The 26,386-nt window shown below is 59.0% G+C and overlaps 1 protein-coding gene across 9 annotated transcripts in view; it reads right to left on the bottom strand.

Moving 5' to 3' along the window:
* TXNRD2 (thioredoxin reductase 2) overlaps window positions 1–26,386 on the bottom strand; it is a 57,148-nt gene that overhangs the window by 1,772 nt on the left and 28,990 nt on the right. For 5 of the 9 annotated variants that reach the window (XR_005577410.2, XR_005577411.2, XR_005577409.2 and 2 more), the window contains exons 9-16: window positions 20,407–20,426; window positions 19,296–19,387; window positions 17,117–17,291; window positions 5,830–5,966; window positions 3,151–3,246; window positions 2,712–2,804; window positions 945–1,016; window positions 691–788 (exon numbers count right to left, since the gene is read on the bottom strand). Coding sequence is in view for 6 of the 9 variants with exons in the window: in XM_039462442.2 (XP_039318376.1) it covers window positions 691–788; window positions 945–1,016; window positions 2,712–2,804; window positions 3,151–3,246; window positions 5,830–5,966; window positions 17,117–17,291; window positions 19,296–19,387; window positions 20,407–20,426 (783 nt within the window). In the remaining 3 variants the exon portion in view is untranslated. Of the gene's footprint in view, window positions 1–690; window positions 789–944; window positions 1,017–2,711; window positions 2,805–3,150; window positions 5,527–5,829; window positions 5,967–8,975; window positions 14,527–16,660; window positions 17,028–17,116; window positions 17,292–19,295; window positions 19,388–20,406; window positions 20,427–26,386 lie in introns of those variants that run through there. The other 4 variants (XM_039462444.2, XM_074390814.1, XM_074390813.1 and 1 more) reach the window with 4 other exon arrangements.

Below are 26,386 nucleotides of genomic sequence, written 5' to 3'. Positions count from 1 at the left end.
AGCAGCCGAGACCCCTGCCCATACCTGTGGGAGCTGTCCACCTCCCTCCCTGCAGAGATACCCAGTGCTCACCCAGCCCACCTCCCATCGAGCCATGCCCTGGCTTGCCCTGGCCTGGCTTCCTGCTGTTCCAGCCCCTGCCCCCAGACACAGTCCCGCCTTAGGCCTCTGCTCTCTGCTTTACCCACAGACAGCTCATGCTGGCTTCACCACACCACCATCCAGCCAGCCGCCCCTCTCAGGCCATGAACGGTGTCCCAACCTCCAACTGCCCCTGTCAACCCACCCAGAGCCTTTGCCACAGCTCCCTTCAACCCTGGGACCCCAAAAACAACAGCCTGAGCCCAAGACCCAGGCGACGGCCCCAGCTCCAGAAGACACGCAGCAGCCCTGGGGTGGCTCTCCAGGCGCCAGCACCCTGCTCCTGGCAGCATGAGTGCTTGGCTGGGTGGGCAAGGGCCCCAGCAGCGACCCGGGGCCGCAGCGGACACCCGGCTCTAGCTCAGCAGCATCTGGCTGGGGCAGAGCTGCCTCTCGGCCCCCCGAACCTGCTCTGTCTGAGGAAGGCCTGAGGCACCTGCTGCAGACCTGTGAAGGCCACATCAACCCAGCAAGAGTCAGCAGCTCTCCACTGCATCCCTGGGTACCCCGGCTGCGCTGCGCATCAGACCCGCATTCCTCGGGACTTACTTGATTCCCACAGCAAATCCCTGAGTAACTTCGCCTGCGTTGGGGCCGAGGAAGTGCAGGCCCAGCACTAGCTGCGGGGGCTCCCTCAGGCACACCATCTGAAAGCCCAGGAGGGGACTGGGTCAAAAGCGTCCACCCTTCGTCCACCCTGCACCCTGCCTGCGGGGCACGGGTGGGGCCAGCCCTCAGGTGTTCACCTTTCCCACCCTCCCTCTCGCCCTCAGCACCCAGCCCTGAGCCACAGGGATGCTCACCTTTACGTAACACTGGGACGCATCCCGCCCAGGCACTGTGAACTCCAGTGGTTTATAATGCGCGTGATAGACCTGGGGACAGGATAGGAACCCAGGGTCAGTGCTGGGACACACAAGCCCCGTGGCACCTGCAGCTTCCACAGGCTGCATGGGCAAGGCCAGGCCGTGGCAGGCAGGAACCAGCCATCTGGCCTGAAGGTCTGGTCTGGGATGAGGACTTGGCTTGGCTGGCCACGGGGCGTGTGCAGACCATCTCACGTGTGGGCAGCCGGTGGCTGCAGCCATGCTCTGCCGGACAGACCCTCTCCCACCCAGGCCTGGGACCCTCAGAGAACACGGTAGCAGAGCAGGCATCAGGCAACCCAGGCACCCAGGCTGGGCACAGCATACCCAGCGGAAGCAGGAACGGGTGAGCAGGCGGCCACCCGGCTCCCTCGGGGACCCTGGTGCTCCCTCGGCCCGCACTGGAGCAAGGCCGCTATGGCCACACCGGAGCCAGAGCTGTCGGACAAAGGCTTTCAGCACCCTCGAAGGGTTCGACAGCGTGTCCGGGGCTGCGGCCAAGTAAAAAATGAGCGGGGCCCTCACATGTGCTGCACAGCCATTATTAATTAATGGAACTTCAGAGAATATTGTTCTAACTAAGACAGAATTGAAAAGAAAACAAACAAAGGGTATTTGGCCATTCAACATCGTGAAACATAAAACAACATTATAAAATGCCAGGAACATATGTCCCAGCGCACTTGTGATGAATCAAACAAAAATAGCAAATAAAGTGCCTCGGGGAAGGCTGGCCTGTCAGGCCTGTCCTGTTGATGGAGAGGACTGGGATGCAGGGGAAGGGGCCAGCTCGGAGCCCAGTGACTCGTCCCCAACTGCCCAGGCCGCAGGCTCCGGTTTCCCTGGGCGCCTGCAAGCTGCCCTGGCAGCGAAATGAAACCCGTGCCGAAGGCTTCCGGCTCCCAGGGCCCGGCGGGCTTCAGAGCCCCCATATCCCTCCAGGCCACCCCCGGGGCCACAGCTGCCTGCCAGAGCAGACCCCAAAAGCAGCCTTGCTCGATGAAAACCCCTTTCCTCCAGGGTGACTGCCGGAGCCTGGGAGAAGCTGGAAGAGGATGGGTGTCTGGACGCTGGGGGTGGGGACTCTCGCCTGGGAGAAACCCTGGGTACCCAGGAAGGTGAGGTACAGGGTGGTGGGGGAGCTGAGGGCAGGGGCAGAGGTCGGAGGCCCCTGAGAGAAGCCTTTCTGGGTTGAGTGAGATTCGTGCCCCTGCAAGGTAGGCACAGCACAGAGGCGCCTTCGGGGCCCTGGTGCTTTCAGGGACAAGCAGCTGTGTGCTGGGGTGGGGCCGGCGCTTAGCTGACCTCAGCAGGGGAGCAGGTGGCACCAAGGTGGGGACCCTGCTGCGGCTGGGCACCCCTGCAGCATGACAGGGGAGGGGCTGGGGGCTTCTGGGCCACAGAGTCTGTCCTCACCCTCAGAACAAGGCAGCCAAGGGCCTTGCCCTTGCTGCTGTGACATGTGGTGGCAGGGATCACTGAGACCAGAGGCACCTAAGCTCAGTCACCCCAAGGCTGCCAGAGCCCAGGCACCCCCACTTCCAAGGCTGCCCCCAATGTGTCCCTTCCCGTAACAGATGGCCACTGTTCAGGGCCCCTGGAGAGGAGATACCCTGGTGCCCTGCTCACAAGGCCTCCGCCCAGGGTGTGGAGGGAGGTCTCAGAGTCACCACTGTCCTCAGCTGCGCCGCTCCCAGGCCTCACCTCAACACGCTCCTGCCCATGGCGAGCCACTGCCTCTTCCTCAGACAGCCCCACGCAGCCGTACTCCAGTGGGGTGAAGACGGTCGTGGGAACCTGAAAGCAGGTCTGGAGTCAGGAAGGGCCCTAGGGCCCCAAAATCAAAGGTCCCCACTGCATGTGACACTAAGAGCAGTGACTGCAGGCCAGGCCCAGACGCACCCAGAGCAGGCTATGAGCACAGCATGCAGCCCGCCCGCCCGCACCTGAGTCACACTGAGGACTGATGCCCACACGCGCCCTCACACACACACACGTGTGCACCACACACTCACATAAGCGCACCCACACACGCGCCACACCTACGTGCAGACACACGGCGCACAAAGGCCGCTCACCCCGGAAGAGCCAGCCTCAGACTCAGCCTCTCCTGGCTGCAGAGGCGACCCGCCAGAGAACTCACCTTGTCGTAGTCCATCAGGGCTGAGGACCCACCAAAGAGCCGCTGTGCCAGGAGCCTCCCAGCCATGACAGCTGTGGGCGTCAGCTCAGGCCGCCCCTAGGGAAAGGCACAGGGGGCCATGTCGGCACCATGTCTGGGGTTACGGGCAGCCCCCATGCCACCACCCTTTGCCCTCCAAGTGGGCATCTCCCTTTAGAAAAATCCCCAAACACTGGCAGAGTGTGGTGACGTAAAGCCCTTCCCCTGGAGCTCGTCCTCCTGCGGGACATCCCAGGGTCCTGGTGGGTTGCTCGTTCTCCTGTTTGCTGCCCTGGGAGAGGAGTCCGCTGTTGATGAGGCTGGCCACGCTGACCCCACACGCTCAAGCCTTCTCTCCAAACCCCTTCTACACGTCGTTGACCTCGGAGGCCGGTCCCATCACCAGGCTCAAAAGAGCCCCTGCTACTGTTTGCATTCACTGGAATCCCGGCTAAAACAGGACCCCAAAGCGTTCCACGTGCTCCTGACATGAAGCTCAACGTGTGTTTCACGGTCCATAACGAATCCCAAATCAGAACGCTGCTGTTCTGGAGATCCCTCGTCCTAGGGTGCGCCCGGCCTTGGGGGTTCCAGCGCCATCCTCCGGGATAGGCTGCCAATCACCTTGGCAGCAGGAAATGTAGATGTTGTTTGGCATTCCAGAAATGCACAGAGATCCGTGGAGATAAACTCAGAGTGCAGCCTCCACATTCCAGCAGGCCTGACTAACGGCGGAAACATCCCGGCGGCAGGCAGCACACATCATCTCATTAAACAATAGCCCCCGCCCCGCCCACAGGCTCTTCCCAGCCACTCAAGGGACCACTGGTTGGGTGTTAACTCTTTGGACTGCTCACAATGACCTTCTGACAGAGTAGATTTAATTTTTAAATAAAGAATGCCTTTGTGTGTGCCATGCATTTCTGGCAAAACAGTTTGAAATGTTACAGTTTCCGACATGGGGGCCCCTGGGGCCTGGGAGCTACAGACTTACACATGGAAAACTAGGATTCCCAGACAGAAGGGAGGCTTCCTGCTGTGCGCAGAGATGCACACGGTGCTGTCTCAGGGTGCAGTGCCCACAGGATGCAACAGACCCTGCGATCAGAGACCACTGCACCTGCATGGTCCACGCGGAAGCTGAGCTTGCAGAAATCACACCAAGCAGCTGAACCGCTCGGCTAAGCAGCTGCAGCTGCGGGGTGGTCGAGGCACACGGAGCTGCGTGCTCTGTGCACGCAATTGGGCTGGCTAGATGGGCCCTACAGGACCCTGCAGGGTCTGCCCGGAGCCTCAGAGTGTGATCTTATTTGGAAATAAGATCTCTGCAGATATAATTAAGGTAAGGAGAGAGAGGAAGTCATCCTGCATCAGGGTAGACCCTAATCCAATGACAGAGAAACTGTGAGAGACAAATTAGGGCCCAGAAGCACACTTGGGAGACTCACATGACGATAAGGCAGAGATTGCAGTGACACAGCCACAACCAAGGGACGCCTGGGGCGTCCTACCCCAGAGGCATCTGAGGGAGCCTGGCCCGGATGACAGCTTTTCTTTTTTGAGATGGAGTCTCACTTTGTTGCCCAGGCTGGAGTGCAGTGGCACAATCTTGGCTCATGGTAACCTCCACCTTCCTCCTCCCTCCTCTCGGGTTCAAACGATTCTCCTGCCTCAGCCTCCCAGGTAGCTAGGATTACACGCATGGGCCACCACGCCTGGCTACCTTTTGAATTTTTTTTAGTAGAGACAGGGTTTCATCATGTTGGCTAGGCTGGTCTTGAACTCTTGACCTCAAGTAATCTGCCTGCCTCAGCCTCCCAAAGTGCTGGGATTATAGGCGTGAGCCCCCACCCCAGCCCCAGCTGACACTTTGATATCGGACTACTGCCCCCAAACATGAGAGAATCCACGTCTGTTGTTCTGGGCCACCTGGGTGTAGTGAGTTGGTACTGCAGCCCCACGATGCTGACACCAAAGTTCTCACCACAAAGAAGCTCTCAGAGCCCCTCCAGAGCCACCGTCAGCAGCAGGCACTGGACACATGCAGGACAGGCCGGGCACTCCTGAGCCTGCCAGGGTACAGCCTCCCGAGACTGACCACCCCGGTCCCGTACTGGGGCTGTGGGTAGGGGGCTCCAGAAAAGGAAAGGCTGGTGCTGGTCTCCACTCCACAGCAGTGGCTGACGGCAGAGGACCCGCCGCTACGTGACACCCAGAGAGATAGGCCAGAGGGTACTGAGGTGGACAGGGCGGGGCTAGGTTGGCTTGAACTTGACCTGTTGCTCAACCCCGTGGGGACAGGACAGCCCCAAGGCCGCGTCCAGCGGTGGCATCTGTAAGCCCATGCCTCCAGCCGACCTGCAGGCGGAGAGGGCCGGTGTGCAGAGCTGACCCACACCCGGTTCCCAGCAGGCATCTGCTGTTGGTGCCTGCAGCTATCTTTAGGTCACCCACACCCCACCACAGAGATGAAAGGCAAGGCAGAGAGCCGAGGCCCACGTCCAGGTCACCCCAGAACTCCATACATGCTGGCCTGAGGTTTGGCCCAGAGCCTCTGTGATCAGAGAAATCGTTCCTCTCCCAAGGGACAGGAGCAGCCAGAGCCCAGCGAGCAGGGGTGGCGGGCGGGCAGGGGGCAGGGGCCCTGGTCCCAGTCCATACCTCCACCACGTCGCCAATGGCATAGATATGGGGCACAGAGGTGGCTTCCCGGGAGTCCACCAGGATCTTCTGAGTGTTGGGACTAGTGTCTACCCCAGCCTTCTCCAAATTCAGACTTCTGGTGTCTGGAACTCGACCTGAAGAAAACAGGGAGGGGACTGGAAGGTCATCTACAGTGGCTTTGACCTAAAGCCCTTTATTTAAACTATTTCTCAGAATGTCCGCTTAGAGACCTGGAGCGGTGGCTTACACCTGTAATCCCAGCACTGTGGGAGGACAAGGCGGGCGGATCACCTGAGGTCAGGAGTTTGAGACCAGCCTGGCCAACATGGTGAAACTCCATCTCTACTAAAAATACGGGTATAGTGATACATGCCTATTAGTCCCAGCTACTCAGTAGGCTAAATTGCTTGAATCCAGGAGGCGGACGTTGCAGTGAGCCGAGATTGTGCCACTGCGCTCCAGCCTGGGTGACAAGAACAAACCTCTCTCAAAAAAAAAAAAAAAGAAAGAAAGAAAGAAAGAAAGAAACCACAGCCAAGCAGGGTAGCTCACGCCTGTAACCCCAACACTTAGGGAGGCCGAGGCAGGTGGCTCATGAGGTCAAGAGATCGAGACTATCCTGGCCAACATGGTGAAACTCTGTCTCTACCAAAAATACAAAAATTAGCCTGGCATGGTGGCACGTGCCTGTAGTCCCAGCTACTAAGGAGGCCGAGGCAGGAGAACTGCTTGAACCCAGATGGTGGAGGTTGCAGTGAGCTGAGATTGTGCCATTGCACTCCAGCCTAGAAGACAGAGAAAGACTCATCTGTCTCAAAAAGAAAGAAAGAAACCCCGCCTCTACTAAGAATACAAAAATTAGCTGGGAGTGGTAGTGGTTACCTGTAGCCCCAGCTACTTGGGAGCCTGAGGCATGAGAATCACTTGAACCCGGGAGGTGGAAGTTGCAGTGAGCTGAGATCTCACCACTGCAGTCCAGCCTGGGCAACAGAGTGAGACTCTGCCTCAAAAAAAAGAATGTCCATTTAGAACTGGTCAAACATGAAGCGCCAGTGGCACAGAGGGGCTCCTGGCCTCTGCAGGAGATGGCAGGCAGGTCTGAGACAGGCACTGGTCAGAGGACAGCCAGCCCAGGAGGGACGGAGGGAATGCCACCTGAGGAAACTGGGGTCGGCCTCAGACTGGATCCTGGCACGTGGGAAAGGAAGAGGCACTTGCCCATGCTGGGGCTTCCTGACCTCAGAGCGCTGAGCACGGGACCCCAGAACTTTCCACGTGCCCAGGCCTCAGGCCCTGCTGCAGGGCCACCAGCATAGTGCCAAAGGCCCCGGTATTAACTTCATCTGGAGAAACCAGCCCTTCGTGGGGAGCTGTTGGCGCCTGGCCTGTTTGGCGTCCCTGCTCTGTCCGCAGCACCGCAGCCTGACACCATCAGGCAGTGAGACCCACCAGCTCTCAGGCCTCCTCCAAGGGACACCTGCTGGCTCCCGATGGCCTCCTCCCTGTCTCGACAGGCTGAAGAGGAGCCGGCCGCACCTTGGACTATATGCCAGTCAATGCTCAGGTCCTGGGGTCCGGTCCTCTGCCCAGGTAGGGTCTGAAGGTCACTCCCCATTAGGGGAAAGCAAGCCCCGCAACCGGCTAGTAGAGGGCCGAGTGAGCAGAGGTGGCAGCCAGGTCTACCCCCTGCTCCGTGCCGCAGCCCCTCATGCCTGGCACACAGGCCCAGCCTAGAGACCTCAGGGCAAGGGGAGCTGCGCTAAGGGGCGACATGCAAACTACACCATGCCCATCCTGGGGGCCAGCTGGCTCAGCTGATCTGCTCTTGGGTGCAAAGGCCAATAGGGGCAGGGGATGGCCAGTCCAGAGGGTATCAGCACAGCGGCTCCCTGCCAGTCTCCACACAGCCCAGGGCCCGGGGGAAGGGCAGCACGTGGGCCTCGTCACAGCCGAGTGGCCAGCAGGGAGGTCCCTTTTTCCCCAAACGCAGACAGGTGTAGTTTTGCGGGGCCGGCGGGCAGCCCCGGCAGCTTTTCCCTCCCAACCCAGCTGCTCTCAGCTCCCAGAGGCTCAGGATGATCCCTCGACGGCAAAGGCCATTTGGCGTCAAAGGCCTAGCTCCCCTGCTCATTGCGGCTGGGACAAACCAGCTGCTGGCCGGTATGCGGGTGGCGCCCACCTAAGCATCTGGAAGCTGAAGGCCCCGTGAAAGGGAACCCTTAAGTCTCCAGCTGCCGTCCCGGGGCGGGAGTCAAAACATACAAACTTGGCTAAGCCGGTTCGTGGGAGGCCGGCTCCAGCCTCCATGCTCTGCTGGGTCGCAGGAACTGGGTGCCGGGCGGGCTGGCACCGGTTGGGGATCGGCCCAGACACAAGGGGTGCCAGCCTACATCAGAGGAAGGAGCGGGGGCCCATGGGCAGGGCTGGAGCACGAAGGAGGGGCTGAAGTCCCTGCAGGCAGGGGGCTCACGCTTAGCTCTCTGGTCCCTCCCCAGCCGGGTGTCCAGCCCACCAGGCCCAGCACTTCGCGGTGTGGCTCCATGCGGGAACAAAACATCCGCCGCTGGACCCATACTCCCCTGTGCACGCTTGCCTGGCTGGCCCTGGGAAGCCAAGAGCACTCATCATGTTCCTCATGGTAACTATGGTAACTACAGACCTGGCAGGTGCTGACCACGCCCTGGCCCCAGGCCCCAAAGGAAATAAAAATAAACTTAAAAGTAGTCACAAGAGATAACAGAGGTATGGAACCACACGGCCCATCCAAAGCCAGGACTTTTCTGCACATGCCGAGTGGATGCCTCTGGGAAGTTGGTGGGAAATGTGAGGGAGCCACTAATGTGAAAAGCAAGTGACAGGCCGGGCGCGGTGGCTCAGCCTGTAATCCCACCCAGCACTTTGGGAGGCCGAGGCGGGTGGATCACAAGGTCAAGAGATCGAGACCATCCTGGTCAACATGGTGAAACCCCGTCTCTACTAAAAATACAAAACATTAGCTGGGCATGGTGGCGCATGCCTGTAATCCCAGCTACTCAGGAGGCTGAGGCAGGAGAATCGCCTGAACCCAGGAGGCGGAGGCTGCGGTGAGCCGAGATCGCGCCATTGCACTACTCCAGCCTGGGTAACAAGAGCGAAATTCCGTCTCAAAAAAAAAAAAAAAAGGCAAGTGACAGATGGACAGGATGGATGGCCAGCAGGGGGTGGGCTGTGTGGCACAGACACGCCCTTTTGGGAATGAACAATGGCCTGCGGCAGGCGTCACACTTGGCCCTGAGGAGGGCGGCCGAGGACACAGTGGGTTTGGAAGCTGGGCCGGTGGGACCTGGCTGGGAAGTGGGTGCAGGGAAGAGGCCGGCTTCACTTCGGTGGGGCCACGTCCCCAGCTGTGGCCAGCCTTGATGGCAGGACAGCAGGCCCTGAGCCCCACCATGGGCCCTGCTGAGCAAAGGACTGGGCAGTGGCCAGGGTAGACCCTGGAATGCTGTTCCTTTATACTCAGAGCAGGGCCAGGTCTCCCTGCTGTGCTGGGCAGCCAGTCGGGTGTCCTCGGCCGCAGTGGCTCAGGCCTGGAGCCCTGCAGGAGGGTGGACGACTCATGCTGAGGTGGGTACCCAGGGGGGTCCAAATGGTGTGAGCAGCAGGAGGCTGGCAGCTGTGCCCAGTCAGCTCCCAACCAATTCCCTCCTACGCCAGGATAAAGGCGCACCTCTCGGGCAATTTGGGGAAAGAGGGCCGCCTGCACCGGTGCCTGTCGCCCTGCGTGCCGTGCTCAGAGCTTTCCCAGCTGCGCTGCCGCCCACTGCAGGCCTCCTCATGGGGCTCTGTGCTCCCTGGGGCTCTGTCCTTGCAGCCTTCGCTCTTGAGTGCCCCGTGCACTGAATGCCCCCTCCTGGGGTGGGGCATCTGGTGGCCCTCGAGTCTCTGCCTCCTAGACACTACCAGGACAGAGACCTGGGGCACCGGCCTGCCATGTGTCAGCTGGGTTCCTGGGGCAGATCCTCAGAGGAAGGACAGCCAGCTGAGAGGGGCTTCCCGGCCCAGGGCACTCCGTCGGCTCTGTTCCTTCCCGGGGCGGGGCGGGGGCGGTGCACAGTGCTCTCCATCATGCTGCTTTAATCTGCACTTCTTTGATGACTAGTAAGATGAAGTCATTTTTGGCCAAGTGTTTATGAACCGTATTTCCTCTTTCGTAAATTGCCAGTTCCTGCCTTTTCTTGTGCATTCACAGGCATCTTCACCATACTCCCGCTTTGAAACAGCTTATTACGTAATGGATACATGACACTCTGGCATATTTTCTGCAAACAGCAAGGGCAATAAAATTCCAGCTACAGCTCTTCAGGCTACACTCATGAGCAGTCGTGAGCCACAGGATTCGTGGACAGAGGAAGGGCGCCGGCTCTGTGTTCCATGTGCTCATCAAGCACGAGGGCTCCAGCGCCTGCATGCTGTGGACTTAGCTGGGCAGCACAGATACGTCAAGGGCACCTTGAAGGACATCCCCTGCTGAGATGGTCTCCGGGATCCACACCAGTTTAAGCAGCAGACAGGGCTGTCCATCACCACCAAGGGCCTCCGCATGGGCAAGAGGGCCCAGCTGGACGTCAGCAGCATCCTCCCTGCAGGTACCACACCTGTACCATCGAGCCCTGCCTGGAGGACACGTTGGGACTGAACTAGTTGGCCTGAGCCTTGGAGAACTAAGCCATAGCCACCTCCTCTAGCCCAGAGACCAGGAAGACTCACGTGAAGCTGCCCCCCCCAAGAGGATCATCTCAGCCAACAGAGCTGTGGTCGGTGTGGGCGCCAGAGACGGCTGAACCGACCAGCCATCCTGACGGCAGACTATGCCCGCTACCTATGAGGCAATGAGGAGCTGCCGGCCGTGGTGCAGCACGTGGCCACAAGCCCCAGGGACCATCCCTTCAGAGGTGGCAACCACTGGCACGCTGGCAAACCCGGCCCTGCAGAGATGCCTCTGCCGGTAGCAAAGTGGGTCTCACCGCTGCCCGCTGGACTCGCTTCAGAATTGGGGCCGATGGGCCCAACAAAGTTTGTCCTTCTGCCAAAAAAACAGTAATTCCAGGTACAGATGCATGTTCTCACTTCCTGACGTGTGGCTGGCCCACGACACTGACTCTCAGGAAGCACTGTGCTGAGCACCTCGGCACCCCGGAGCTGCCTCTACCCCCTAGGCCCAGCAGTGCAGCACCCTGGATGCAGGACAGCCCGGGCGCTCCGTGCGTGGCCCTGGGAGTGCCAGGAGCAGCTAGGCAGGGCGGCCCTCCTCTGATCACACTGAGAGCCCCACCAGCTGCTGTCAGTGGCCAGGGGGATGGAGGGCAGCCACCATGCTTGTCCAGACAGCCCGGCCCCAACCAAGGAGGGGCCAGGGAAGGCTGAAGGCCAAAAACCACCCAGACAGTAACCATGGGTCACTCCCACCTATTCTGATGGACACAGGGACGCAGGGACAGCCGCCGCAAGCAGTTATCACACGCCTCCCTCATCCGTGACGGGAAAACAGGCATGCCCTCCGATTTCACACCCGCCTGGGACACATGTTCCCAACAGAGCAGAGCAAGGAGGCGGTACCCAGGGTGAGAGGTCAGTGCCAGTGGGAGAACAGCAGGGTGAGCCAGGGGCTGTGATCCAGACAGCGGCAGCTGGGGCCAAGCACGGCGCCTGAGAACAAGGGCGTGGGCGTGGGAGGCTCCAGGGCTGGTGGGCGACGAGAGGCAGGCAGGGCCTCACACACAGGCCCTGTGGGCTACCTGGCGACTGTCTCAGAAGGCATGTGGCCCCCAGAGCCAGCCACTCTCACGGGGCCTGGCCTGCCACTTGCCTCAACGAGGCACCTTGGACCAGGCACAAAGGAGTGTATGCCCTTGGAACTGGAGTGAGATCCTTGAAGTGTATTTTTAAAAAATATTTATCTTTTTGTTTTTTTCCCCCAGAATGGCCCCTTCTCAATGAGCCTCAGGGCCCCACCCGCAGCTATGAGCCCACTGAGGGGGAAGGTTTGCACCTGCCTGCTGGCCTCGGGTCCCATCGGAGATGTCATGTTAGTTGAATAAATGAGTGAGCCCCTGGACCTCAATGGGACCTGATGCTGGCTGCTCACTGTGACTACCAGCACCCACCAGGGACCCCCCCCGCCAGGCCATCTCAGTGGTGTCACATACCCAGGGAGGCTCCTCGGGGGTGGGGGTGAGCTTCCCCACAGGCATTATGAGGCATAAGACCCCACAGTCAGCCTTGGAGTACGGCATAGCCTCTGGCTTGGGCCCACAGGACCCCCAGGAAGGAGTGTGCTCTGTGGTGAGTGGTCATTACGGCCTTAACAATTATTATTATTTGAAAAGAGGTTTCACTCTGTTGCTCAAGCTGGTCTTAAACTCCTGAGTTCAAATGATTCTCCCACCTCAGTGTTCCAAAGTGTTGGGATTACAGACATGAGCCACCACGGGCCAGGCCCTTTAACAACTGATAACACACTTGGCTGCCCCAGAAGCACCTGCAGACATTAGAGGGCGCATGGTAATATGTATAAATAATGCTGACCTATCTCTAAAAGACTTTTTTTTTTTTTTTTTGAGACGGAGTTTCGCTCTTGTTACCCAGGCTGGAGTGCAATGGCGCCATCTCGGCTCACCGCAACCTCCGCCTCCTGGGTTCAGGCAATTCTCCTGCCTCAGCCTCCTGAGTAGCTGGGATTACAGGCACGTGCCACCATGCCCAGCTAATGTTTTGTATTTTTAGTAGAGACGGGGTTTCACCATGTTGACCAGGATGGTCTCGATCTCTCGACCTCGTGATCTACCCGCCTCGGCCTCCCAAAGTGCTGGGATTACAGGCTTGAGCCACCGCGCCCGGCCTCTAAAAGACTTTTCAACAAGTTTTTTTTTTTTTTTTCTCTCTTGAGATGGAGTCTCGTTCTGTAGCCCAGGCTGGAGTGCAGTGGTGTGATCTCGGCTCACTGCAACCTCCGCCTCCCAGGCCCCTGTTCAAGCAATTCTCCTACCTCAGCCTCCCAAATAGCTGGGATTACAGGCATGAGCCACCATGCCCACCTAATTTTTGTATTTTTTAGTAGAGACAGGGTTTCACCCTGTTGGCCAGTCTGATCTTGAACTCCTGACCTTGTGATCCTCCTGCCTCGGCCTCCCAAAGTGCTGGGATTACAGGTGTGAGCCACCAGGCGGCATCCACACCCCCTGCAGCCCCTAAGGCCCGGCTACACCCACATCAGCACGAAGGGCATCCAGGAGGAGCCACCCCTTCCCTCTCACCAGGCTTGGGATGCTCCCACCCACCCCGAGCCTCAGGGCTTGGTTTTGGCTTTCTCCCCTCTCTTGCTGCCTGGCACGCGACAGGGACATTCTGCAGGGACTCGTGTGGTGGTGTCTGTGGTGCACGGCAACCATCAGCTGAGCACAACTGAGTAAAGATGGCTGCCCACCACGTACACGCCAGCAGGAAGTCCCCAGCCTGCAGCCCACTCTGGCCACGGCTCCCCTCCTGGGTACTGCCGGCCCCTGTCATAGTCTCCTGGGCACCCCAGCCTTTCCGGCCATGGTCCAGGCGCCATGTGGGGCAGACTGTACACAGGCAGCTTGTGCAGGCAGCCTCTGCGTGGTGCCAGGAGGAAGCTGGACAGCCAAGCTCCCATGCTCCATGCATGTGGTATTTCAGGCTCTGATGCTGGTTTCCATATAGGTGGACATCTCCAAGTTATCGAAGAGAAAGCCCAAAGAGAAAATGGCTTCACTGGCTGGGGTAAGATCCTGACAGATTCCTTCCCTGGGTCTCGCCTCACCTGCCACACCATAGGGCCCCCAGGCAGACCTGGGCCACCCTCCCTGGCACTCAGGCACAGCAGCTGCCGGGCTGTAGATCCCCGGGTTCAGCAAGCCCCATGCTGTGTCTGCTGGCTCTTCCGGCCATGGGCGGCACTCCCGTGGTCCAGGGAGGGAGGCACCAGAGCCTTCAGCATCTTACTCTCAAGAGAGGGACAGAGAACCGTCCAGAGGGACTGGGGACACCAAAGGGATGCATGACAATCTCGGCTTCCAGTTTCCCAAGGCTGTCCCTCTTTAAAACCAAATCTAAGCTCGACCAGCACTTCAAAGCCTCTGCACCGGGAGGTGTTTGCTCAGACGGCCCAGCCTGGCTCTGCTCCCCTAGACAGCCAGGGATTCAGGCCACAACTGGTTAACTCGGCGGGCGAATTCGAGCCCGCAGCGGTGCTGGCTGACTGTCTTCACTCAGCGCTGTAATCGGCACATCTGCAGACAGGAAATCCTCCTCGCTGAAGTTCCCAGTCTATTATCTGAGACACCTGGTGTGGGCGGGTGATTCAGAGACAAACAATGAGCAGGGGCCCCCTGCACAGCAATTAACTGCTTTAACTGCTAATGTGTTTAATCCACCACGTGGAGATCAAGGCTGCGTCGAGGAAGGGCTCGGTCCGACTCGGCTTCCAGACGGCAGGGCCCACTTCACGATGTCTATGTCTATGGTCCTTGCCAGCTGCGGCCAGGTGCCAGGAACACAGGCAGCGGGCAGGGCCAGCACTCGGCCCCGCACAGGAGCTCTGTGAACACCTGAGCCCCTTCTGCGTGTGTGTACACCGGGCACGGGGGGCATCCTCCCTTCCTGCCGGAGCACAGATCGTGTGCGCACGGTCCACACCTGGGACAGGAAGCGGAGTCGGAGATGTTGGCATTGCCAGCTGTGCAGCCCCAAGGGCGCTTGATTTTAGCCTCCCAGAGTGGATCTTCCTTTATTGCAAGTAGAAATACAGCTTGGTTAAAGGCTTATTGTACAAACCAGCAGAAAACACTTGCATTTGCTGACCTGGGAAGTGGCTCCTGAATGTTTACAAAACCTGGCTCTGAGCAGCAGCGAAGTCAGCACATGCCCGAGCGGCCCCCAGCAGGCGCGCAGAAGCCGGGCCGCCCTCGGGAAGCAGGGTCAGAGGCCAAGGACTGCGAAAAGCTTCCACCCCCAGCATCAATCACGCCAGGCAGAATGTCTGGGGGATGCTCATTTTGAAAATACAAAAAAATAAAACAGACTCCCAGCAAGGGCAGATGGGCGTGCAGGCCACGGCAGCTCTGCCAACCAGGGAGGGGCCTTGCTTGTTGCCTGCCAGGCCGACACCCGGGCTTTCTGGGGACACAGCCCTGGCCCGCTGGGCTGCCGCATCCCTAGAGGCTCAGCCGAGGGCTGCCCCTCGGTTCGATGGCAAGAGCTCCCTATGCCGTGGGTGAACGGAGATGTCAGCGGACAGAGGGGGAGAGCTAGGGCCCGGTGGGAGGGAGAAACTCACCATCTCCCCTTCAGAGTGGAGTTTATTTGGGAATGATAGTAAGAGGATACATTTTGAAAGAAAAATAAAGTAGAATTTATGATGAGAATCAGCAGTACACTTTGGGGTCCAAAATGTAACCTAATTCTTCATAGTGTTCCTCATCATAAACTTACTTAAATCTTACTCTTACAACGTGACAGAGCATTACTTTTGCTGACTGATCCCCTCTGGGCCAAGAGCCCCACGTCACAGGCCCTCCCCGGCCGCCAGCTCCACGCTTGTGCCCACGGCACGGAAGTGAAGGCGCGGCTGCTCGAGGCTGGTTTCCTTTCTGATTTCCCATTCCGAGTGACTGCTTCAGAAGTGCATCACCCTGTGACGCAGCTTGTGCCCCCGGGAGCCCTCCCCCCAGGAGACACCTCGGTTCCAGCTCCCCCTCCCCAGCCCCCTCAGAGAGCCCAGCCCAGACCCGCGTCCACACTCCCCCAGCCGCATCCACACTCCCCACACTGGCTCGGCCTCTGCCCCACGCAAAATCGGACCCACACCTGACAGAGAGCAAGAAGGTGAGACCAGACTGTGCCTGGCCGGTGGCAGCCAGCCCACGCCAGGCCAACAAAGGCCCAGGCCACTGCCCAGTGCTGGACGGGTGGTGGTATCTTTGGACGCCTTCGAAATGTGACTTCTGGCAACGCCCGTGAGATGCCTCTCCTGGCACGTGATGACCTACGAGGCCCAAAGGGACCCACTGGGAAATACTGAAAGCCACAAGAAGGCTGGGCAGAACTTTAAAAAGCCTGCATCATTTTTATGTGCTGAAAACAGCCGGCTTGTGCACACTCATGTTCACAGCAGCATGATCCACGACAGCCAAAGACAGAAGCCACCTCAGTATCCACTGACAGATGATGGACACACATACAGCTCGGCCTTCAACAGGAAGGAAGTGCTGGCACCGGGCACACAAACGGCAGCCCGGTAACGGATGCTGCGGCATGCGCTCGGCTTGAAATGTTGCGCTAAGAGAAATGAGCCAGTCACGAAAGGACAAGCTGCGTGATCCCACCGACGTGCATCGAGACAGACAGCGGAAGGGTGAGTGCCAGGCACAGTGGGGACAGAGGGTTTAATGGGGCCAGAGCTCAGCTGGAGCTAATGGAGAAGTTCTAGAGATGGGTGATCGTGCTGGCTGTCCAGTGTGAATGTACTTAACATTAACACCCCTGAACTACATACTTTAAAATGCTTACGATGATGAATTTTATGTTATATATATGTTACTGTAATTCTTCAAGCTTTCAAATCTGTATCATTTTTATGTTAAAAACAACAAACCAGCTTGGCTGGGCGCAGTAGCTCAAACCTGTAATCCCAGCACTTGGAAGGCGGAGATGGGAGGATGGGACTGAGCCTGGGAGGTCGAGGCTGCAGTAGGCTATGATCACACCACTGCACTCCTCCTGGGCAAGAGACACACCCTGCCTCAAAACAAAACTAAACAAAAACACCTCGTTTGAAAGCCTGAAGCAGCAAAACATTTAATATGCTAAAGAAAAAATCTATACCAAGGTTTAAACCTGGAAGGCGACGTGCAGGATTTATGTGCTGAAACCTTAAGAAGCAATCTGCCCAGGGCCAGGGCAGGCCAGGACTGCCCAGCCACTCCCTGATGAGGACACCTGGCTGCTGCCGTCTGTCTCGTCTCTGGTTTTTCCAGCATGTCTCACGGTGGTGGGGAGACACGCAGAAACTCGAGGTGCTGGGGACAGCAAGATGGGCCCAGCCCAGCGTGGGTGCCACCCCACAGGCCTTCACGGTGGCCTTTAAGGTACCCTGGGGAGCAGCCAACGCACCGGGTGACCAGCAGGATCAGGGAGCCCTGGGAGGTGGTGACAGGAAGTGAGGCGAAGATTCTCCACGTGCCTCGAGGAGACCAGAGACACAGCGTGTGGCTCGACGCACCCTTACCTACGGCCCACAGGACGGTGCTGAAGGTGCCCGTGCCCTCCTTGCCAGTGGTGCAGTCCTCCCAGGTGACCTGCAGCTGGCCGTCCGGGAGCCTCCTGACTTGGGAGGGGGTGCACCCCCTCAGGAACCGGGTGCCGTGAGATGCCATGTGCTCCGTGACCAAGGAGGACATTTGCTGCAAAGCACAAGAGGATGGGCCATGAAGACCAGGTGACCGTGGGAGAGGCCCTGGCTCTGGCCCTGCCTCAGGGAGGGGCTGAGAGGCGTCTGTGCAGAAGACAGGGTGACAGCCAGCCCCCTGCTCCATACCCTCTTGCTCTCCGTGGAGTGTCTGGCCCCCTCCTGGCTGCAAGTCCTCAGACCCTGGGCCCTGTGGTCAGGACTCACTTGGCCTGTGGGCTCCTCTCTAGACACTAATTAACTAAGTCTTCATCAGCCAGATACGGCCACCCCTATCATCCCAACACTTTGGGAGGCTGAGGTGGGAGGACCCCTCAAGCCCAGGAGTTAGAGGTTGCAGTGAACCGTGATCACGCCACTGCACCCCAGCCTGGGCAACAGAGCAAGACCCTATCTCTAAAAGAAAATGGGCCCCGGCTCCTGGTCCACCCCTCCACATGTGGCCAGCCTTGCCCCTCTGCCATCCAAGAGCCAGGAGGGTAGGGAGGAGACTCCGCTGCCACCTAGAAATGTAGGCATAGCAGGCTCAGGTCAGGCTGGGGACAGAGAGGGTCCCGTTTCTCCCTCCCAGCCCAGAAGGCCTGTGCAGCTCCAGTCCAGCTGCAGATGGGGCCCCATTCCCCAGGACAATGGGGCCTTGCGCGGGCCAGCACTGAGGTTGGCCACGGCTTCTGGTTTCAAGAGGAGATAAACAGTCACTGCTGACATCCTCTGACACCTGTCCGGGTGCGCCAGCTGGCTCTAGATGGCGTGTGGGAGTCTGGCCCGCCGGGCAGGGCTGTTTCTACTAGAGAGGGGCTGCCACACAGGCTGTTCATCCCTCCTGCGCCCCTCCAGAGGCCTGGCGGGCTTGGCCATCCCGGGCTCTGAGAGGAACCACAGGACACAGGGCCCATAGCCCCTCGGCCTGGATACCCAGACTGTGCGTCGTCCTTGCCTGGGCACGCCCCATCCCGCAGGCCCCTTCCCTCCTCTGTCCACTGCCACCTCACCCTCCCCCCATCTCAAGGCTCCAAGGCCTTCCCAGACACTGCGTCCCAACCACAGGGCTCAGTGGGTCTGCAGTGAGGGACGGTGGGCGTGTGCCACAGCCTGAGGATGAAGAATCACACAGCCACACAGGCGGAGGGACACGTCTCCGAGTTAGCCTGGGGGTGGCGCTGGGAGTCTGGAGATGACAGGCCCGGCTCCTCCCACCTCAGGTGACCGCCTCAGGCTCTGGGGGCTGAGGGTCAGAGAGGACCTGAGTGGGGCCCGCAGATCCGCACGGCGCGCCCTGCAAGGGGCCTCCTTTGTGGCCGCCATGGAGGGTTTAATGTCTCCACAATGACAACTCCAGACTTCGATTTTTAATAAGAGACTTTTCCTTGAAGAGCTTTTTGTCAAAAAAAAAAAAAGAAAAAATCTCCATTGCTCCAAGCTAGGAGCTGGTCCTGCTGGCCACACGAGCGAGTGCACCCCAGACACAGACGGGGGCCACTGTACACGGAGCACCTGTCCCCACAGGCTCTCTTGGAGCCAGCGCTGTCCTGTGCCCCTCACCCCGGCTCACACATTACAGCTTCTTCCACTCCCATGCCACCAGAGGGGACAGGCAAGGGACAGCAGGGAGTTGGGGGGTCTCTGAGGTGGGCTAACACTTCTGCGGCACACACCCACCTCTCCCTAATGGGACCATCTGGAGGGTGACCCAATCTGCCGGCACAAGGCTGCGCTGAGCCTCCCTTCGCGGTCCCTGCAGTCGGCCGGAGGCCTCGCGCAGCTGTGTGTCCCACCGCCACCCTCCGCCCTCGCTCCGGCCAGGGGTTTACATATTTTCTGGACAACCTCCTCACCCAAGTCCGACGCTATCGCTAAAGATTCAGGCGTCACTTGTGGCCCACGGCTGCACTGCGCCCGCCTGGGAGGGGCCTGTGGGAGGAAGGGCCACAGGGCCACAGGGCCACAGAGCCACAGAGCCACAGGGCCACAGGGCGGGAGCGGGGGCCGCTGGCGCTACCTGGTCGAAGCCGCGGAGGGGGATGCTTCGCATCATGACTGTGGTGTCCAGCCCGAGCCCGGTGAGGAAGCCAGCACACTCCAGGGCCACGTCTGCAGCGCCGGCTAAGGAACACGGCAGATCTAACTTTGGAAGCAAGGAGACGACACCCCGGGGCCCTGTGCTGCAGCCCACGCCCCACCCATCCATGGCTGGCCCCGGAGGGGGCTCCCAACTCAAGACCCCTACCTCCACATCTCAAGGGCATGGGCTGGGGTTAGCAAGGAGCCCCCCACAGACTCGCTGCGCCCATGGGGTGTCGGACCGAGCTGGGTCCGCGCAGCCTCCAGGGCGAGGCCGGCATCCCAGGGGACCCCAGCTCAGGGAGGGCCTTGGCCGTGGGAGATGCCAGGCGGCTGCCTTCTTCCCCGCGCTCCCAGCCAGCAGCTTGGGGCTCTCTTTTTTTTGAGATGGAGTCTCACTCTGCTTCCCAGGCTGGAGTGCAGTGGTACAATCTCAGCTCACTGCAACCTCCGCCTGCCTGGTTCAAGCAATTCTCTTGCCTCAGCCTCTCAGGTAGCTGGGATTGCAGGCATGCACCACCAGACACGGCTAATGCTTTTATTTTTAGTAGAGAAAGGGTTTCACTATGTCAGCCAGGCTGGTCTCAAACTCCTGACCTCAGGTAATCCACCCGCCTTGGCCTCCCAAAGTGCTGGGATTACAGGCATGAGTCACAACACCCGGCCGGGGGCTTTCCTCTCCCTGAGACAGCCCCTCGACCCCAGGCCCTGCTGCGGCTCCTCTCCTGACCCTCCCTGTCTGACTGTCCCTTCTGAAGGAATGGGTCCAGGCTGGGGTTGCTCTCGAGGGAGGATGGCCCAGCTGCCTCATGGCCATGTCCAGCTGTCCCGGCTGTCTCAGTGCCCGGCTCAGGAAGAGCCTCCGGGAATCCCTGGCCAGAGGTCAGCTTCAAACTGTCCCCCGGCACAGGTCCTCCATGCCGAGAGGCCCAGTGATTGTCTGATCTGAGGCAGCAAAGAGCCTGCCGGAAGGGCAGGCGGCAGGGAGGGACTCAGGGGAAGGACTGTCCCATTCCCAGGACGGCCACCTGCATGCTGGTAAAGGATACAGCTGGCCCCGACCACCAACCTGTTAGAGAAACGAACACAGCGTGTAAAGTGAGGCCCTTATTGACCAAGCACGGTTGGAGAAGAGCCCTGCAGCCTTCATCCAGGCCCTCTGTCAGCTCGTGAGCTCCGAGGCTGCCGTTCAGACAGCAAAGCCACTTCCCAAGGCTACACTGTCAAGCATGTTGTGAATCAGCAAATCGCCTGGCGGTGAGGAGCGTGTGTGTCAGTGACATGTGGTAGGTGTCCCCTGGAAGGTGCTGGAGGCATGCAGAAACATCCCCCAGAGCGGCACAGGGCTTTCTTTCTCTCCTGTGGGGCCTCCCGGGCCAAGGTGGAAGCCCAGAGAGGGTTGGCAGGACGGGGAGGCCACCAGACCACAAGGGAAGACATCGTCTGATCAGAACAGTCTCAAGGCCATGGAAGGCTTGGCCAGAGGCACATCCAACCCTACCGCAGCTAGGTGCAGGACCAGGAGGGCCAGCTCCCCAGAGCAGGGACCGAAGGGGCCCAGGGACAGGGGAGGCAGCACAGGATGCTGAGATCCAGCAGTCATTGGAAATATTTGCTCCTGCTGTGAAAATCCCCCATTATTCAACTCCACATGGGTTATGCACACACGTACACACACTTGTATGTGCACACCTGCCACACACCTGCATGCACACGTGTCTGCAAATACTCCTGCATGGGCACACACAAATGTACACACACGCACACTCTCACATGGGTACACACATCCATTCATATACACGTACGCACACACTCACGTAGACACATGCATGCACACACATGCAAACGGGCACAGCTCCTAACGTGGAACGAGAACTCCCAGCGGGGCAGCTGCACGTGGGTGGGCTCCCACATCACCCTTCAGTCTTTGAACAAGAGGAGGCGATGTAAGGACGGATAAGCCCAACGTCAGTGCTAATCCCAGCAGGTACTAATGATATAATTCCATTTCAAAACGCAGCGTATCCCTTGGAGTTATTCTGCAGGTGCCCTGCAGGAAGATCTGGCATGCAGCTTCCTCGCAGTGGCTAGGGACAGAACCGCGCCACTGTTAGGATTAGGGTGAGCAGACAGAGCTCTGGTGGCGGGCTGAGCGCAAGATGGTTACACGCCCCACTCAGCAGGTGAGGACAGCGAGGGGAGACCCTGGGACGCCCAGCCGAGCAGGACTGCAGAGATGAATTCCTAGCCCCGCTCAGGGCCAGCAACACCTGAGAAACAGACACCACGGTGTGCGCGCACTTCCAAAATGTGCAAACACACATACTCATCTCTACACGGAGGTGACTTCCAAAATGACAAAACTGAACTCTTTTGGACTTGTTAAAGGCAGTGAAATGTACAAGCTTTTAAGATATGAAGTCGCGGCCGGGCGCGGTGGCTCACGCCTGTAATCCCAGCACTTTGGGAGGTCGAGGCGGGTGGATCACAAGGTCAAGAGATCAAGACCATCTTGGTCAACATGGTGAAACCCCGTCTCTACTAAAAATACAAAAACATTAGCTGGGCATGGTGGCGCGTGCCTGTAATCCCAGCTACTCAGGAGGCTGAGGCAGGAGAATTGCCTGAACCCAGGAGGTGGAGGTTGCGGTGAGCCGAGATCGCGCCATTGCACTCCAGCCTGGGTAACAAGAGCAAAACTCCGTCTCAAAAAAAAAAAAAAAAAAGATATGAAGCCATGAGTTACTGCCAATATAAACAGAAGTCCACTGCTTTGAATATCGTGCCCCAAATGCAAGGGTGAAACCAGGTGAGAGCCCATCCTGTGGTGCCCCCTGCCCCCTGCTCCCAGAGGTGGCCGTGCATGGGCGAGATGCTTCCTGCTGCGCTGTGCAGGCACTAGGGGAGTGAGGCCAATGCATCCCTTCCCTGCGTGTCAGGGCCTTCCTGGCCCTGAGGCCAACCCTCCTCCCGGAATGGGACTGCAGCCGCAGGATGGGGGCCAGGCTGCTCTCCAGGCCTCCTACCTCATTGCCAGGGATCCTGCAACACGCCCTCCTGATTTCGCCACAAATGTTTGCTGTCTCTGCTGCCCACGTGTGCATCCCCACCTCCTACCCGAGGCTGACCCGCCAGGACTGGATGAGGGGGCAGGAGACTCTCTAGGCCCTCCCTTGGAACCCCCCAGTGCCCGGGCCTCCTGTCCTGGCAGCCGGGGGCACAGGAGAAGCTCCCACCTCAAGGGCCATCTTCAAAGTCACAGGTGACCCCATCCCTCAGCTGCCAGCTCTGAATGGCAACTGAGGGCACAGCTGGGAGGAGGTGAGCGCAGTGGACACATTCCCGAGTGGGCATCCTTGACCCTACGTGTTCAGCTGAAATCTCTCAGCGAGAGCTCCCATCTCGCCTGCGTGGAGGGTCATTTTGGGCTTCCTCTTGTCGTCCTGAGCAAAGACTACTGACAGCATTGGTTTTCACTGTACCCTTCCCCCACACTGATCAAATTATGCAAATGTTTACGCTTTGAAGAATGCAGGATATGAGAACTCAGAGAACTCCACTCGGACCAGCTAAAGAAAGAAAATGCCCGAGCGAAATGAGACAAGACACCGAAGCCTCCAGATCACAAGGATAGACAGAACCCAAAGACAGCCACCTGCAGGCCACCCGGGGCCCAACAGGGGTGGGGACAGACAGGACAGTGGAGCGGCGACCAACTCACGCCATGGCTGGACACAGGAGGTGAGACGGGCAGGCCACAGAAGTCAAGGGACTTCACAGACAGCTCACAGGACCTGGGCGTAGGGGCTGGAACCACTCGACTTATCACAACATTAAAAAACCCAAAGGTTGGGTGTGGTGGGTCGTGTGTATAATCCCAGCACTCTGGGAGGCCCGGGTGAACAGACTGCTTGAGCCCAGGAGTTCAAGACCAGCCTGGGCAATACAGCTTGTCCCCATCTCTACAAAATAAAAAAAAATTACTGGGGCATGGTGGTATGCACCTGCAGTCCCAGCTACTCAGGAGGCTGAGGAAGGAGGATCGCCCGAGCCTAGGAGTTTGAGGCTGCAGTGAGCTGCACTCCAGCCTGGGAGACAGAGTGAGACCTGTCTCTAAAACAAACAAAACAAAACAAACAAAACATCAAGTTTCAGTGTGATCCCGGCAGCTCCGCTCTCTGTGCTTTCTGGTGTGCAAACATTTTCTGAGGAGGCGTAATAACTACTGTAGGATTAGCCTAATCACAGGGCAGGCTTTCTTGTTCAAAACTGGAATGGGGGGAGGAAGCAGAAACAAAAGCATTAATTCAGGCCATGAAGCCCAGGCTTAAAGAACAATCCATCTGCCTCTTGAGCTTGAAGGCCCCTGATCCGCTCTCCAGAGGGAATCCTCACACAAAGTGAGAGTCTCACGGGAGGCACCTGGTCTTTTGGCGGTCCTGCCAGCCCAGGAAATGCCAGATGGGCCGCCAAGCTGCGGACGCCCCAGGGAGGCGGCATAGGGCTAGGGGCGCCCCGACGGCCTCCATCCTCGGCTTGCCTGGGACCTCACCAGCCCCACCCAACCCCTCAGGGCCAGATGCTGGGCCAGAGCCCGTCTGCTGGCCCTGTAAAAATGCCACCGGAAGCCCTGCCTTCTCATGACTTAGCCACAGGGATGCACAGAGAGGTGGCGGGGGCTCTGCAGTCTGGGAACAAGCACCAAGAGGACAGCTGGTCTCCCTGTTGCTGAACACAAGGACATCCCATCACACCGGGGAACGGGCCACTTAAATGAAATTTTCTCCCAAACGGCTGTGGTTCTTCCCAAGATAAAATTTATCTTCTTCCTTCTTGGGCTCAGGAAGAGAGAAAAATGATGGCAGTACCTGGCTGGCTTCCGGACTTCCTAAGGGTCAAATGAAAGCTCTTGCCATGACACGCTGACAGGCAGCCTTAAACCAGCCCAAGTTAGAAAAACACTCTGCCTCTCAGAGCCCCAGGAGCGCGCGGACAGACAGCAGCAGGCTGCTGGAGCAGCCTCCCAGGGTGGACAGACCTGGCTGGCTACGCCCCTCCCCCAGGGGCCAGGGTATGGGCTGGCCAGTCCCTCAGCCAGCCTGGCAGCTGCAGGGGAGGCTGGCCCCATGCTCCCTAAACCTCCATGGGGACCCGGGCAGGGGCTGCAGAGCCGGCAGCAGGAACAGGCAGGCCCTGGTTGTTTCCGGGAAGCAGCGCCTCTGTTACCGGACCTGAGAGGAGGCTGCGGTCTCATTCACGCCCTCCGCCCCATCCCAGTGCTGCCAGCTCAGAGCCCCGTAGACACAGCGAGAGGGAGGGCTAGGATAGAGTGACCACAATTCCCTATTTTGGGGTTAGGGCCCCCAAGCTCCAAAACCTGGCACTGAGGGAGAAGACAAAGCCCAGGGCCGCGGGCATGCGGGAGGTGATGGCAAGGCACGCTGGCACGCCCCAGTCCCCGCCGGGCACAGAGGCTGACGGGTGGGGTGTGGCAGGAAGACGGTGGCTGTGGGACGCACTCGGCTCCCGACCCCCACTGCCTCCCTCTGTAAAGGAGCTCCCAGGAGTGGGCTCACTGTCCTCGCCCTCCGCAGTCCTCCCTCTGCTAGGGGCTTGCTCTGCAGAATGGAAGGTCTGCCTTGTGAGGCTGCACGGCACCTCCAAGCCTAGTCATTTGGGGTCTCGTGCCCCTCTGCGCCCCGCCTCCTGCAGTGGCCATTGTTCCCAAAGGGGCTCCACTGCCTGCCCAGGGGATGCCGTCCTTCCCCAGAACCTTCCTCTCTTTGCCCTGTCTTGCACTTCCAGAGCAGGAAAGACACAAGACCAGCAGAAAAGGCAAATGGGCTGGGCACGAGGCAGGCGTCTGCATGGCTGAGGCAGCGCGGGAGCCGACCCGGAGTCCCTCCCAGGGTGGCTCCCAAGGCTGGGAGGACAGCCCTGGCCCTGGGGTATGGCTCTGGGAGTGGGGCAGCCGGAACGTCCCTCACCCCACCCCGGTGCACTCGAGGGTCCTGCTCACCCACCCACAAGCTCACACTGCTTTTTCAGTTTTCCGCACGTCATCACCCTCCTGGGTTACGAACCGGGTGCTCAGCCCACTCTGGCCAACAGATACGGCCCCGTTTTGCCAGTGTGCGGCTGGTTAATGAAGGGCGCTGTTCAACTGTCCCCGTGACTGAGCTTGGACGTGATTCCCTTACCTCTGCCATCTGTCTGGTCCGGGCCTCCCCAAGACCTGATGCAAACAGAGGAGGAAGGGGGCCCCCAACTTGGGGCCCGAGGTGCACTGTGATGCCTGGGTGGCCTCTCTGGAGCAAAAGTGGCATGATACGACCTTGCAGGCTGGGTCCCACGCCCCGCAGTGGGCACCACTCACCCGCTCTGGAGCTCCCAGCCGTGGGCCCCACGCAGACGTGCCCTGAAAGGATTTCCTGGCGGCAGCCTGTGCTATAGTGGAGACGGACGAGGGGGGCCTTGGGCACGCTGCAAACCCACCGAGGGCCTGGGCCAGGGCCCAGGGCGCCTCTTTGGTGGAGGAGACAACCAGCGGACGCAGTGCCCAGTGCAAGAGGGGCACTGGGATGCCGGGCACCCTGAGTTGCCTACCTGGCCTCCCGGATGGCACCAAATAGAAACGTCCCACCCGACTACAGAGGCACTCAGGGGCCAGGGAAGCAGCCCCGGGGTCCATATTAATTTCAGCTCCATTTTAAAGGCGAGTTAAAATAAACATGGGGAATATTTATAAGGCAAATAAATCTGGCAGAAACAGCCCCTCCAAGTGTGAGTGGAGGCCTCCCCTCAGCCCCAGCCCAAGCTGATAAAATACAGAAATGCTACTGTAGACCCTCCGGGCTTATTTTGACTGCGGCAGAGGAATGTAACATGTAAACACTGACTCCCATATTACACTGTTACAACTTGCATTAACAGCGCCGGACAAAAGCCGCATTTTCACAGAAGCATCGTACAGGGATATATCTCCAGCTTAATTTTTAAAAAAACCATTTCCTCACATAAATCATGCTC

The sequence above is a fragment of the Saimiri boliviensis genome, chromosome 21 (assembly GCF_048565385.1).
Source record: "Saimiri boliviensis isolate mSaiBol1 chromosome 21, mSaiBol1.pri, whole genome shotgun sequence".
Classification (NCBI taxonomy): domain Eukaryota; kingdom Metazoa; phylum Chordata; class Mammalia; order Primates; family Cebidae; genus Saimiri; species Saimiri boliviensis.
The sequence above is the reverse complement of the archived record's forward strand: the minus strand, read 5'-3'. Positions and strand labels throughout refer to the sequence as shown.